This window comes from Coenobita brevimanus, chromosome 95 (genome assembly GCF_032717465.1).
Source record: "Coenobita brevimanus isolate Jiangsu-jjx chromosome 95, ASM3271746v2, whole genome shotgun sequence".
NCBI lineage: Eukaryota > Metazoa > Arthropoda > Malacostraca > Decapoda > Coenobitidae > Coenobita > Coenobita brevimanus.
In genome coordinates this window covers 27,055,277-27,069,624 of record NC_137048.1, presented here as the reverse complement: position 1 = coordinate 27,069,624, position 14,348 = coordinate 27,055,277, and the positions used below count along the sequence as shown (strand labels likewise).

Sequence of the window (14,348 nt, the reverse complement as noted above, 5' to 3'; positions counted from 1 at the left end):
ATACAAATACTCTTATCTCTCCCTTCTCACCCACCTCAGACCAGCTTCCAGAAGCATATCCATACTCAGATCACTTGCCGCATCATTTAGTCACTTAAAGACAACACACAGTTGCATGCATGGCCTCCTGATATCCACCTTCTGAATCCTATCTCCCTCATGAAGACAGGGTCCACCTAGCCAGGCTGAGATGTAGGCATCATCCAGCCCTCTTAAGTTACCAGAAGAGGCTGGATGACTCTGTCACTGATGGCTGTCCAGGATGTAACACAGCACCCCATACTATGAAGCACATTATGGAGACTGCATTGCATACAATCACCTACACCAACAACACAACATACACTCCTTGAGAGCTCTGTGGGGAAGCTTGGTCTTGGCCGTGGCCTTCCTTAGGGACTCGTGGCTGTTTGGCCAGACTACCTAAGGAACAACTACTACTACTACTCAGCAAGCACTGGTCAACTCCAGCAGTGCCTACACCCACTGGAAACTGACTTACACTGCTTCATCAGTAAAACCAACAATTACTCTCTTCATTCCAGAGAGATCTAAAGCCGAAGCACACCCTCAGGTCACCCACTTTAATTGGACACTTTCCCCTTACTAAGGCATCCCTCAAATCTTCGTATCTACTCTGGATACTCATGTGACTTCTCATCACACAAGCAAAATCGATGTAAATGCATCTGATAAACTCAAAGCCAAAACACTCACAGACACTGTCTTCGAACTGCAGAAATAACTGAAAATAATCCGTAAATAGTTCATCCAGACAACACTAAATTTGGTGTATAAGGCTACGCTGGGCTGCTACCTTAACAGCTGCAAGCCTGGAATAGCACCAAGAGTATCAGCAGGGTTTATAAATACCAGAAAATTAAAATATTGTACAGTAGATCTACTTCCACCAAGAAACATAAATATTCACAGTCAAGTCACATAAACATAGGAGGAATGCAGTTCATTCTTTCAGTACAGGATCCATCCCAGCTTTGTAATTTTTATGTTACATCACCCCCATGACATACAGTAGGAGAAGATGAAGAACTTTCCGGCACCACATGAAGTGTCTCAGCAGCATTCGTCTTCCTCCATCCAGGACTGTTTCACAAGCATAGATTGCCACAACAGCCATTCAGTATCTCATGTCAGACAGCATCCTTCATAAATCCGTAAACATGAAATACAGTTCACAGACAGTCCACTATGCCCTCATTGTAATGTTGCCCTCCACATCACAGCATACTTATATATATATCATGCACTTTACTCTTACAACACTGACAGTCCATTAAAAAAGAAAAAAAAATCTCTGGTAGTGCCTGGCTGAAGTGGACAGTTTCCTTCAGTCCACTGTGTTAATGTTGAGATGAGCCAGGGGCCACAGCAATAACAGCTATTCTACCTGTACCTCTGGGAGTGATATAAAGTCTTCTGTGGGATATTGGTTTTGATGCAACACCATATTTGGTATATATGTTTAGAAGAGTGTGAGGTGTTGGCAGCATTTAGTGTGTGTGTGCGTGTGTGTGGCTTGATGTCTTTGTGTGAAACAAAGAGGAAAGGGTATGAAGTGGAGGAGTGGGAGGGTGTGAAATTGTAAGATCGGGCATGAATAGGGGAGGAAGATGCAAGGAAGGAGTTGCTTTGTTTATGAATGAGGTGTGGCAGAGTGGAATGAGAGATTACAGATGTGTCAGCTCGAGATGTATGTATGTCAAGTTCAAGTTTGAGAAGGTGAAAGTGGCTGTGATTGTAGTGTATGCACTGTGTGAGGACAGGAGTGAGAGAGAGAAAGACAGGTTTTGGGATGAGCTGGATGAAGCAGTGGGAGAAATGCCCAGGAACTATAAAGTGATCGTAATGGACATTATAAATAGAAGAGTAGGCACTGGTCCTGAGGGTGACATAATGGGTTGTAATGGAGTACCAGGAGAAAATGATAATGGGAAGCGAATGAAGGATATGTGTGTGGAAAGGAGGTTGTGTATTTGTAACTCGTATTTCAGACACAAAGATGCACGTAAATATACATGGTATAGAGGGAATGGGGACTGTGTTGAAAGGAGCCTGATTGATTACGTACTCTCAGAGAGGTCGATGCTGGGAATGGGTGCTGATAAGAGGGCCAAGAGAGGATGATTTGGAGATCTTTCAGGTTATATGATTGTGGCATGCAAGATCAAGCTCAGAGGAGTAAGGTGGACCAGGAAAGAGAGGAGCAGTCAGGGAGAAAGACTGAAAGTCAAGAAGCTGAGGATCAAAGAAATGGCAGATGAATACTGGACCAAAGTTGGAGAGGAATCGGAATCAGGGAATTGGAATGAAATGGATCTGGACATTAAAAAAAAAAAAAAAAGCTGTGTGAGGCTGACATGAAGGAGTTTTAGTGCCAACTTTAACATATGGGTGTGAGACTATGGTGTGGCATGAAAATGAAAAGTCATGGATGAGAGCAGTGGAGACGGGACTGCTGAGGAATGTATGTGGAGTACAGACAGTGGATAGGATACGAAATAATGTGATATGTGAAAGATGCGGGGTGAAGAAGTCTGTGGATATCAGAATTGAAGAGTGTGTACTTAGATGGTATGGTCATGTGGAGAGAATGGATAACCATAGAGTGGTGAAAAAGGTATATCTGAGCGAATTTGAAGGAGAGAGGAGGCGAGGTAGGCCAAGGAGAAGGTGGAGGGATATGGTGGATGAGTGTGTGAGGAAGAGAGATATGGAAGTCGGTGAGGCTAGGGGGTGGACAAGAAATCGAGCTGGCTGGATGAATGTTGTGAGAAGTGCATGATCAAGGATTTGGCACCTCTTTCTAACATGACAGCCTTCGAACTGATTCTGTAAGATACATTTATGTGAAGCTACAAAATGTGGTGAAAGTTTTTTGGCATATCAGATAGAACCAGGATTCCGGGGGCTTGAATGATGAGTGAATGGAAGCATGGCCCATTGGACTGGGTAAACTTGGGCTGTCTGGACATTGCTACTCCCCACCCTGCCCTGTGTTGGGAGAGGAAGTCAGAATGATGATGATGATGGTGGTGGTGGTGGATGCGGTGGCAGTGGCGGTTGTGTGTGTGTGTGCCCGTGTGTGGTGGTGGCGGTGGTGATGATGATGATGATGATGATGATGACGATGATGATGATGATGGTGGTGGTGGTGGATGCAGTGGCAGTGGCAATTGTGTGTGTGCGCGCATGTGTGATGGTGGTGGTGGATGCAGTGGCAGTGGCGATTGTGTGTGTGTGTGTGTGCGCGTGTGTGATGGTGGCGGTGGTGTGTGTGTGTGTGTGTTTGTGTTTGTGCATATGTGTGCATGTATGCATACATGCTTGTGTACATACAAGAAACATGTTGCTCATATCAACCTTATAATCAACCAGGAAGGTGTGTGTATCAACAAGTCACTTTTCACTCTGGGGAAAGTAATCACTGCCTTGGCTGAAAGTGAAGGTCATCGGAGACCCTTCATTCCTTACAGAGAATCAGTGCTCACCTATCTATTAAAGGTAAGTTCTGTAATTTATTAAACACTGTCCAATCCTTTCAGAACAAAATTTGAACCAGATTATTGGATGGCATATCAGATATTACAGTACAGGTGGGTCCTGATCTTGTGAGCTAATTGGGAGCAAGAATTTTGCTTGTTAGCTGAATTCTTGTTAAACAAAGTGAAGAACTTGTGGGAAGAATAGGGTTAGGGAGCAAGGCCTCTGAGCAGCCTCCCCCCAAACCACCAAAACTGACTCTCTGATCATTTTAAGCTGGAATAAGGGTTTAATACAAGAGGGTAATACACCTGAAATATAAAAACAGCATTAATATAAGCAGATTAACATAAATTATAGGTACAATAGGGATGGGTTGAACAACCAGCCAAGTAATCCCCACTGCCCACCAACACTTGTGACAGACCGTTTTAAGCAGGTATAAAGGGTTAATACGCATGAAATACAAAAAACAGCATGAGAAAATAGACAGCTGCGGTGTGACCCTCGTCTCGATTCTCATAAATTGGGATTTGGGGGGATTTTAGTTGCTCATTAAACAGGCGGTGCTGCAAATTTCAAGACCTCGTATTAGCGAATTCTTATTAAGCGATTGCTCGTTAGCCGGGACTTGCCCGTACTGGCATTCCTCACAGACTGATGTTTTGTTAGTTAATTGGTGAGGAACCAAGTCCTGTATTTTGTTTCGGTAAAAAAATATTTTATAAATATATATCATCTCATCTCATCAGCCGTTTGAGTGTCCACTGCAGGACCGGCCTATCCCTACTGAAGTGGGGACGATACAGCCAATGTATCTTTACAAAGTGGCCTAGGCTGTCTGGCAGAGATTGTATGTAGGGTGAGAAGTTCTTGTAAGTGTAATTGTAGTGTTGTAGTGGCTTTTGATGTGTGTGTAGTCTGTGAACCAAGTGTAATCGGCCCGCGCAAGCCGACTAGGTGCAAGCATACTTTATAGTATGCGACACTGGTTCAACCACAGCACCCCTGATGTCCGCCAAGCAGTACGTGGCCAAAAGAAAGCTCCCAGAGTTTATTACCCTGGCGGGGTGCAAATCCTTGTTCTTCAGTGTATGAAAAAGCACACTTTACCACTGTACCACAGAGGCTCCATATATATATATATATATATATATATATACACACACACACACACACATATACATACATACATACATCATCAGCCGTTGAGTGTCCACTGCAGGACCGGCCTATCCCTACCGAAGCAGGGACGATACTGCCAGTGTATCTCTACCCAGTGGCTTTGGCTGTCTGGTAGAGACTGTATGTAGGGCGAGAAGTGCTTGTGAGTGTGATAGTAATGTTGGAGTGGCTTTGGATGTGTGTGTAGTCTGTGAACCAAGCTTAATCGGCCTGCCTTAAGCCGACTGGGTGCAAGCATACTAGTATGCGACACTGGTGCAACCACCACACCCCTTATGTCCGCTAAAGCAGTAAGTGGCTCTGTGAACGCTTCCCAAAGTTTTTACAGTTCTGGCGGGAGGCGAACCTGCGTCCACCAGCGTGCGAGATGCACACTCTACCACTGTACCACAGAGGCTCCACACTCTGTACATGCATATGTATACATACATACATACATATATCCTACCCTTCTCATGGAGCAACACTGGATTAGATGATGAATGAATGAAATTGTGTGTGTGTGTGTGTGTGTGTAATCCCATAGCCATAAACCAAAAGCATATGTGTCACTTAAAGTTGTTTGACCTGGAATAGTATTTTGCATCCATGCATCCCTAGAAATCAAAGTTAACCATACTGATATGTTCACTGACAATGCAGTTCTTATTTTTTTATTTATTATTTATTTATTTATATATTTATTTTTAGGCTTCAGGGCTAGTTGTGTCATTATTAACTTGGCAGATGCACCTTTTGAGTGGGTAAAAATTTTGTCTGAGTGATATGATTTGTGCTGGAGGAGGGGTGGGGGATGAAGCTAGGTCCTCTGCAAGGGTTAGGAGTGGATGGAAGAGGTTCAGGGAACTGTTACCTTTCCTGATGTTGAGGAAGCTTTCCCATAACACTATGGGAAAATTGTGTACTGCATGTGTGAGAAGTGTAATACTTTTTAGTAAAGAAAGTTAACCCACGGCATCTCGTCGACGTTCTTTAATGTCCACACGTTTTGTCACTGCCAATCCCGTCGACGTACATAAACGCGAAAAAATTGTAAGGTCCCTAATTTGCACAATTTTCAATTTTCGCAAGTGATTTTTGGTACGTATACACGTGACACCTTCTTCTACAAGATGCCAGGCAGGGACAATGCCTTACCCAGCATGACCTCCTCCTCCCCCCCCCCTGCATGCCATTGTCTCAGCAATTCACCTGTTATCAGTGACCTGTCCAGTAAAGCCATGTCATGCCACGGTACGAAATTCAGGGCCAGAGTGATTCCCCAATCAATGACAATGTGGAGGGCAAACTTTACATAGCATTAGAGGAAGAAACAGTTAGAAATGATGATCAGGTAATGTGGCAAAAAAAGATCAGGTATGGTGATGAGTTAGTGAGTGAAACAATGCTTATAAGGCCTATATTACTGCTTGAAAAGCAATATACTCTCGTACTACATATAAATTCGTACCAAGTAAATAAATAAATACCGTTTATGAGTGGTGTGAAATAGTTATCCTCCCATAGAACTCGTTTTCTTTGGTGCCAGCCTGTTAGAAAACCCAGTAAGGTAAGGAGGTACTCGTACCTGTATCGAGTATTTTAAACCTCAGGTGAGCGATTTCTCTATGAATTTTTGATGTTTCTCACCAAAAGCGGAGGTTTGAGCCAAAAAAAATTTTTTCCAAAAATGGTCAGGATTGGGGGAAGTCAGTGGTGGAAAAGTGGTTGGGATGGGGTGGGTTAAATAGTAAATTGGGAAGACATGCAGAGATTTGAAGTCAGAAAGATGTATAGTGCATTTCCTAAATTAGAACTGCAAATGATGTAACTATGAATGAGCAACTGAAAGATTCACTGGGAATTGATGGGATTAATGATATGAGGTGATTTGGCTATATAGAGAGAATGGAGAATGAAAACTGGGTGAAGAGATCTGAGTGTGAATGTGGTTGCTACAGCACTGAGAAGTGGACTTCGGGAAGAGACTGGACAAAGTTGCTGCCAGAGATCATGCAGCATGGAGAGCCAACATTAGATGAACAGGGATGACATGTAAGTATGTCAAAACTAAATGAAGTGAACACCACAGGATACTAATTAGATTCAGCTCCATTACTTACAGCATTATGTTGAAGTGAGATATGTTATTTTTTTTTAATTATTATTATTATTTTTTTTTTCAGGAATCACTTGGTGGTAACTCTAGAACAGCTATGATTGCCACTGTGTCACCAAGCAGTATGCATGTGGAAGAAACTCTGTCAACATTACGATATGCCCAACAAGCTCGTAAGATTGTCAATCACAACTATGTCAATGAAGATCCAACGGCATTGATTATCAGGTGAGTCATAACACAGCTTCTTACCAGTACAGCACAGTGATACCAGTACATATTTATATACCGTTAGTTGATCTGAGCAAGTAACCCTGATGCAAACTATCTATCTATCCATCTATTGCCAGATGCCATAATCCCGTACGGGGTGGCCATTTGACTCTGAGTTATTTGTTTTACAGAGAGGGGCACTAACCCTCCACCAACCCACTTGACATGTCGGGAGCACGTATGACTTGGTTATATGGTTGCCACCCAGCGTTGTAAATGGTTTCTTAGCTTACAGGAAACCATTTGGTTTGTCACTCAATGTAAAGCCACCTGTAACGGAAAGAAAAGCATTAAGTAGTGACAGGAAAGATGGGAGAAACAGGAAGAGAGGAGGGAAGGCACAGAAAAAGAAACTGCATGCAATAAAAAAGAAGAGAGTGGAGCAGTATTTTGGTGAGAGAGAAGGAAGAGGAATGTTTGAGCAAGAAGCATGTGAAGATAAAGTAGCCAGGAAGTGGTTCTGTTTTGGACATCCCCTGTCTAGGAGTTCCCAGGAGAGGAGGAAAACATCAGAGACAGTGACAATGACAGCCATTCTTAAGAAAAAAAAATTATCTGGAGATAGTGTGAATGAATATTGAAAAGATTTCATACATTCTATGGTTGAAAGAGTTAGCATGGGACTGGATTGGAAGATCAAGGGTGACAGGGTTCATTTTGGAAGTTTTCTGAATGACATGTAATTCCCTTCATGTTCAGCATTGCAAGACTTATATAATATCTGGCATCTTTTGAAATGCTGCTGGTGTGTTTAGAAGAAATCCAAGAGTTAGCAAGGATTTATTCCAAAATGCAGCTGTGTGCTTGAATGTTTGCATATATGCTTGTGTATGCATGCATCCTTGTTTGAAAAAAAAGATATTTATAAGTATACATGGGTGAGACAAGAGGGTGGAAGGGTTGTTGATAGATCATTGATGGACTATGTGGTTGTGTCCAGGAATGTAATAGGAAGATTGTTGGATGTGAGGGTTCTGAGAGGGGAGGGTGGAGGTATGTCTTACCACTACCTGATGGAGGGAAAGTTAAGAGCAGGTAAGAGATGGGTGAGAACTAGGAGAGTTAGGTGTGGCAGGGAGGTTTTGAAAGTGAGTGAGTTGGATAAAAGAGAGAAAATGATAAGAGTATCAGGAGAAATTGAAAGATGAGTGGAACGTAGTGAAAGATCAGGAAAATGGCAGTGTAGAGGAGGAATGGCAGTTGTTTAAGAGTGCTGTGGTGGGGCATGCAGAAGAGGTGTGTGGTGTGAGACGTGTGGGTGGTGGTATAAGAAAAGGAAGTGAATGGTGGTGCGAGGAAGTATGGCTGTGGCAGAGAAGAGATGTGCATATGAAGTGTGGCTGCAGAGGAAGGATGAGGTGTCATATGAGAGGTATAAGGAAAAGAGGAATAGGGTGAGAAGGGCTGTGCGTGATGCTAAAGTGGCAGCAGATAAGAGGTGGGGTAGGCGGCTGACTTAGAATTTTCAACAGAATAAAAAAATGTTCTGGAAGGAGGTGAAAAGGGTGCGAAAGGGAGAGTCTGGGAAGGAAGAGCGAGTAAAAGCAGAGGATGGAAGGATGTTAATTGAGATGGATGCAGTAAGGAAGAGATGGGCAGAGTATTTTGAAAGATTGTTAAATGTAGAGGAGGAAAGGGTGGCTGAGATTATGGCAGATGGAAGGATGCAAGGAATAAATGTGTTGGGAGAGTTGAATGATTCTTTGATCACAAAGGAGGAAGTGCAGGAGACAGTAAAGGAGATGAAAAAGGGAAAGCTGCTGGTATGGATGGGTGTGCTGTGGAATGCCTGAAGGGTGGTGGAGTGACTATTGTTGACTGGTTAGTAAGATTGTTGAATATGTGCTTTGTGAAAGGTATGGTGTCAATTGACTGGGCAAATGCTTGTGTGGTCCCGTTGTATAAAGGCAAGGGTGATAAGTATGAATGTACTAGCTTTAGGGGTATAAGTCTGTTGAGTGTTGTAGGTAAGGTGTATGGTAGAGTGTTAATTAAGAGAGTTAGAGAGGGTACAGAGGGAGTGATTGGTGATGAGCAGTGTGGCTTTAGGAGAGGGATAGGATGCGTGGATCAGGTGTTTGCTGTGAGACAAGTGTGTGAAAAGTATTTAGCGAAAGGCTAAATGTGTTTTGGGCATTCGTGGATTTAGAGAAAGCATATGATAGAATTGATAGGGAGGCTTTGTGGACTGTTTTAAGATTGTATGGACTTGATGGTAGGTTACTAAAAGGGGTGAAAAGTTTTTATGTAAATAGTAGAGCGTGTGTAAGAGTGGGAAATACTGTGAGTGATTGGTTTCTCGTGAGAGTGGGGCTGCGGCAGGGGTGCATGACGTCGCCCTGGTTGTTTAATATTTATATGGATGGTGTTGTAAGGGAGGTGAATGCAAGAGTTTTAGGTGGAGGTCTGAGTCTGGTGAATGTTGATGGTAGAGAGTGGAATCTGAAGCAGCTGCTGTTTGCAGATGATACTGCACTGGTGGCTGATTCAGAGGAGAGATTGAGACAGTTGGTAGAGGAGTTTGGAAGGGTGTCTGAAAGTGGGAAATTGAAAGTAAATGAGAATAATAGTAAAGTGATGAAGTGTACGAGGTCGGTAGATGGTAGGGGGATGAATATAGTTTTGAATGGTGAGTTGCTTGAGGAGGTAGAGTGTTTTAAGTATTTAGGGTCTGTCACGGGGTTTTTAAATAAATGCAAAATTAAATGTTAATTCTCAATGATACTGAAGAGCAGGGACATCGAATTGTCTTGCTAAATCAAGCAAAGTTTACTTTATGCTGACTTGCTTCGCACGATTCTCTAGGAACGAGAATTTATAAACTTTCTCAACAGTACACAGCAGAGACTAATTCCTCACAATGAAATTGCTGTTTATTGGTACTGTTAGCCTCTGGAGAAAGTGACTTCACCCCTGACAATAAATAACTAATACTATTAATGATATCAGGTTCTTCATTCATTCATTCATTGCCAGACACCATGTATCCCAAACAGGGTGGCCAAGGGCTTAGAGTTAATTGTTTTACAGGGAGGGGCACTAATCCTCCAGCAACCCCACTTGACGTAGGGATGCCAACAGCATCTGGTGTTCCCAGGCGGTCACCCATCCAAGTACTAACCAGACCCAACGTTGCTTAACTTCGCTGATCGAACTGGAAGCGGTGTACTCAACGTGGTATGGCCTTGCTGATGCTTAACTCCTAGAAGGCACAACAGATTTTAAGCTTAATACAACAAGACTGGCTTAAGTACCAGTTATGAATAGCAAAACGTTTATGCAAGCTAGGAGCTATAAGGGAAATAAGCTTAATTGTGGAGAAATGAAACACGAGTTTACATTACATTAAGCTCAAGAAAAAGAACTTAAATTTATTAATTACAAAGGAATAAATTTAACGTTACATTCCAAATGAATTCAAAATAAATAGATCGCACTCACTTACTCACTCAAAAGCTAAATTCTTACGCCTAGAAAAAAACAACATGCGGCGCAGCCAGCCAGCATGTGAGGAAACTTCACACAACTAAACTCTTAAACCTAGGAAAATACGAAAAGGAAATACTGGTCAATGAATGTAGTGTATCACCAAGAAGGGTGGGAGCCTGGAGAACTGTAGTCTAGTGGAGTCTGGGTGCTAGCTGACCTCTCACTCTCTCACTGCTGGAGCACAGAACCTCACTCCGTCACGACAGACACTTGACTGGATTCAAATACAGGCCAGCCCAGAGAAGGCATGGCCAACGGTTGAGGCAAGCAGGGGCGAACAATAAAGAAACAATAATATCGCTCAGTAGAGCACTTAATGACGTGCATTAGATCAGTCACTTTTGAAACAGTGACAAATGTTTTGAAAAGTATACCACCGAAATGGAGAGAGAAACGGTTAACTGAGCGATACACAGTGAGTTTTCCACTAATAGTTCGTGGTTTCTCACAAAAGGAAAATGTCGCGAATTTGATTCGTGACAGGGTCACATGTTGCTGTGGATGGACAAATAGATGCAGAAGTGAAGTTTAGAATGAGTGAAGCAGGAAAGGTGCTGGGAGGAATGAATAAAGTGTTTAGATGTTGTTCGCTTAGAATGGATGTAAAGAGAAGGCTGTATGAGGGTGTTGTGGTACCGAATGCATTATACCGGTATGGGGCTGAAACATAGAATATGGGTGTGGCAGAGAGGAAAAGTTTGAATGTAATGGAGATGAGGTGTCTGAGGAGTATGTGAGGAGTGACGCGCATGGATCGAATGAGAAATGATGAAGTGCAAAGGAGAACTGGGGTTGTTCAGGAGATGGCTGATCGAGTTGAGCAGAGGGTGTTGCAATGGTTTGGGCATATGGAGAGACTGGATAATGAGCGATTGGTGAAAAAGATAACTAGATCTGATGTGCGAGGTGTACGGCTAAGAGGGAGACCATGAATAGGATGGATGGACGGTGTAAAGAGAGCGTTGGATGCGAGAAGGATGTCTGTTGAGCAAGGAAGAGTGGCTGTGCGTGACAGAAATAAATGGAGAGAAATTGTGAATGAATAAATGATGACGCAGCCCTGGGGGGATATTCTTCCGCGTTTGGTCTGATCAGCTAATCAGGTCAGGTGCGGGTAAGGGGATGGGTCTATTATGATGTGGCAGGGGTAAACCAGCTCTGCTGTCGGGCCGTGCTGCGGATGTCACTGATTGCACTGCGCAGTTGACCCTCGTGCGGTGTGGTGTGGTGAGGATCTGTCCCTTTTCCCCTTTGGGGCTAAGATGCGAATGAATGTGTTTGAATGGATGAGTAAATGGGGAGTGTGTTGTCCAGTCTTGGCTACCTCCCTTTCCTTGGGGGAAGCAGCCTAGGTATATAGATAGATAGATGCATGCCTACATGTTTTATATGGTTACATGTTACTTTATTCCAACCAGAGCTCTGAAAGAAGAGGTTGAGCGCCTGCGACTTCAGCAAGTCCAGAAGAGTCCCTCCATTTTGTTTGGAGGTGAGGACACCGTGGATGATAATTTGCAAGACCAGAATGATGAAGCTGTCCAAGATGCTGTCTCTGCCAAGGAAAGTGCCATGCTGGAGAAAGAGATGGAGATGCAGAGAATAATAAAAGAAAAGGAGGAAGAAATAGCAGCACTAAGAGATCAAGTGCAATATCACAAGATTCTTAGTGATAAATCCACGTAAGTTCAGTGTAGCATTTTTGCTGTGTGGTTTATATTAAAAGATAAAATTATGACTATGGAATTAAAATACAACTCCTAACAGATTCATCTATTGCCTGCCTCATTTGATGCTTTCCCCCCCCCCCCACCCCGCCCCACCTTTCTTGTGTTTTCTGAAAACACACTTGTACTCCCAAAATTACCCATGTCTTAGGAGCTGAAAGTAAAGTTCTGGGGTCGTCAAAAATCCATCCTCATAAAGAAGACAACATCACTCGCAGACATTACGGATGTTTTCCAGCTAAGTTTTCTTAGTGATGTGAAAGACAGTTCTTTACTTATAGTTATTTAAGCAGCATCAGGATATCCTTCTGTGATGAGCTCTTTAATATATTGAAATAATAATGTACGCAGTATATGCTTCACTGTACAATGAAGAAAGAAACCGTATCCATCTCAGCACTCGCAAACACAGCACGTACTGTTCTAATGCCATATTTTATTCCTTCCATCTATCCATCCATCCATCAGCCAATCCAATGTTGCCCCATGATGAGTGTAGGAGCCTGGGTCTAGGCAAGTTGGTCCTGACATTTAAGATGAGAGTAACCAGCCTCACTCATCCCTGAGTGGCGTTACATGAGCAGTAAACCCCAACCACCTCTTGGATATGAACCTTCACCGGCTAAATCCGATTGGAGTGCCATAATTACCCACTAAACCACCAGGCACCAAAATTTGGTTATATAAATATTTTTTTGTCACACAAGCTGTTTAGTAGGGGGGCGTGGGATCTTATCTTCTGAGAAATACAGTGGTCCTTCACATCATTAACTATAGATTATAGTTACAGTCTTCTTGCATCATTGATAATGATTGAATGGATGTATAGGCTGTTTCATTTGGCACTATGGAAAGGTTTCTGCTACTTTTCCATTTCATTTTTCCATTACTATTATGGATGATTATAGGGTTTAATTGTTGCCAGTTTCATATTTTGTTTTATTGATGAAGTGTGTATTGTATATGAGACATGTTACAATTCTTGTAAAAATAATGTACATGTGTGTGTCGAACCCTAGTGAATACCCTAAGGAAGAACTGGCGCTTTTGAGAAACAACGGACCAAATTTGTATTATTATTATTATTATCCATCCATCCATCATCCAATCCTACATTGCCCCATGAGGAGCATAGGAGCCCGGGGCTAGGCAGTTTGTCCCGACCTTTAAGATGAGAGTGACCAGCCTCACTCATCCCTGAGTGGCATTACATGAGCAATCAACCCCAATCATCCCTTGGATATAAACCTTCACCGGCTCAATCCGATTGGAGCGTAATAATTACCCACTAAACCCCCAGGTGCCAAAATTTGGTTATGTGGTTACCACCCAGCGTAGTAAATGGTTTCCTGGTGCGCAGGAAACCATTTGGCATGTCACTCAGTGTAGAGTCACCCACAGGCTGAAGGAAGTGGAAAGAATGAAGGAAAGAAAGACAGAAGAGGGAGTGTAAAGTCACCCATAGGCAGAAGGACAAGGAAAGAATGAAGGAAAGAAAGACAGAAGAGAATGGAAGGAAAGAAGGATGGAGAGGAAAGTGCAGACACCCGAGAGCTGCACTACATCGAGTGAGTGGATGGTAAGCGCCCCGACCTACCACATTATTATTATTATTATTATTATTACCTCCACCAAGGAGGTTATGTTTTCACCCGTCTGTTTGTTTGTTAGTTGGTTGGTTGGTTTGTGAGCAAGATTACACAAAAACTACTGGACGGATTTCCACGAAACTTGGTAGAAGAATGGGCCTTGGCCCAAAATAGACTCCATAAAATTTTGATGCAGATCCGTATAAAGGTGCAGATCCTGGAATTTTTTTCACTTTCTTTAACATTGCGAGATAGTTTCGACATTTTCGTAAATTTTGGATCTTGAAAAAAAAATCAGGCATATTTAGGATGTTGGTATCTACTAATGTGTACAGTTTGGCGCGGATCCATTTAATATTCCGGATCTAGCGGATTTAAATATGCTTTTATAGGGGGGTAGTCTTTTTCCATATTGGATTAGACTTGATTGAATTAAGTGGAATTGCATGTTGGCCCTTGGTGGTTCTCTACTGAGTGCCATTCTAGTTA

General features: G+C 42.7%; 1 protein-coding gene and 1 pseudogene across 1 annotated transcript in view; one reads left to right on the top strand and one right to left on the bottom strand.

The window, feature by feature from the left end:
* The window catches only part of LOC145413264 (uncharacterized), a 115,156-nt gene that overhangs the window by 35,316 nt on the left and 65,492 nt on the right, over positions 1–14,348 (top strand). Inside the window, exons 11-13 of the mRNA XM_080282992.1 lie at positions 3,397–3,522; positions 6,852–7,012; positions 11,965–12,225. Coding sequence (XP_080139118.1) covers positions 3,397–3,522; positions 6,852–7,012; positions 11,965–12,225 — 548 coding nt within the window. The remainder of the gene's footprint in view (positions 1–3,396; positions 3,523–6,851; positions 7,013–11,964; positions 12,226–14,348) is intronic.
* Positions 10,130–10,250, bottom strand: LOC145413330 (5S ribosomal RNA; annotated as a pseudogene).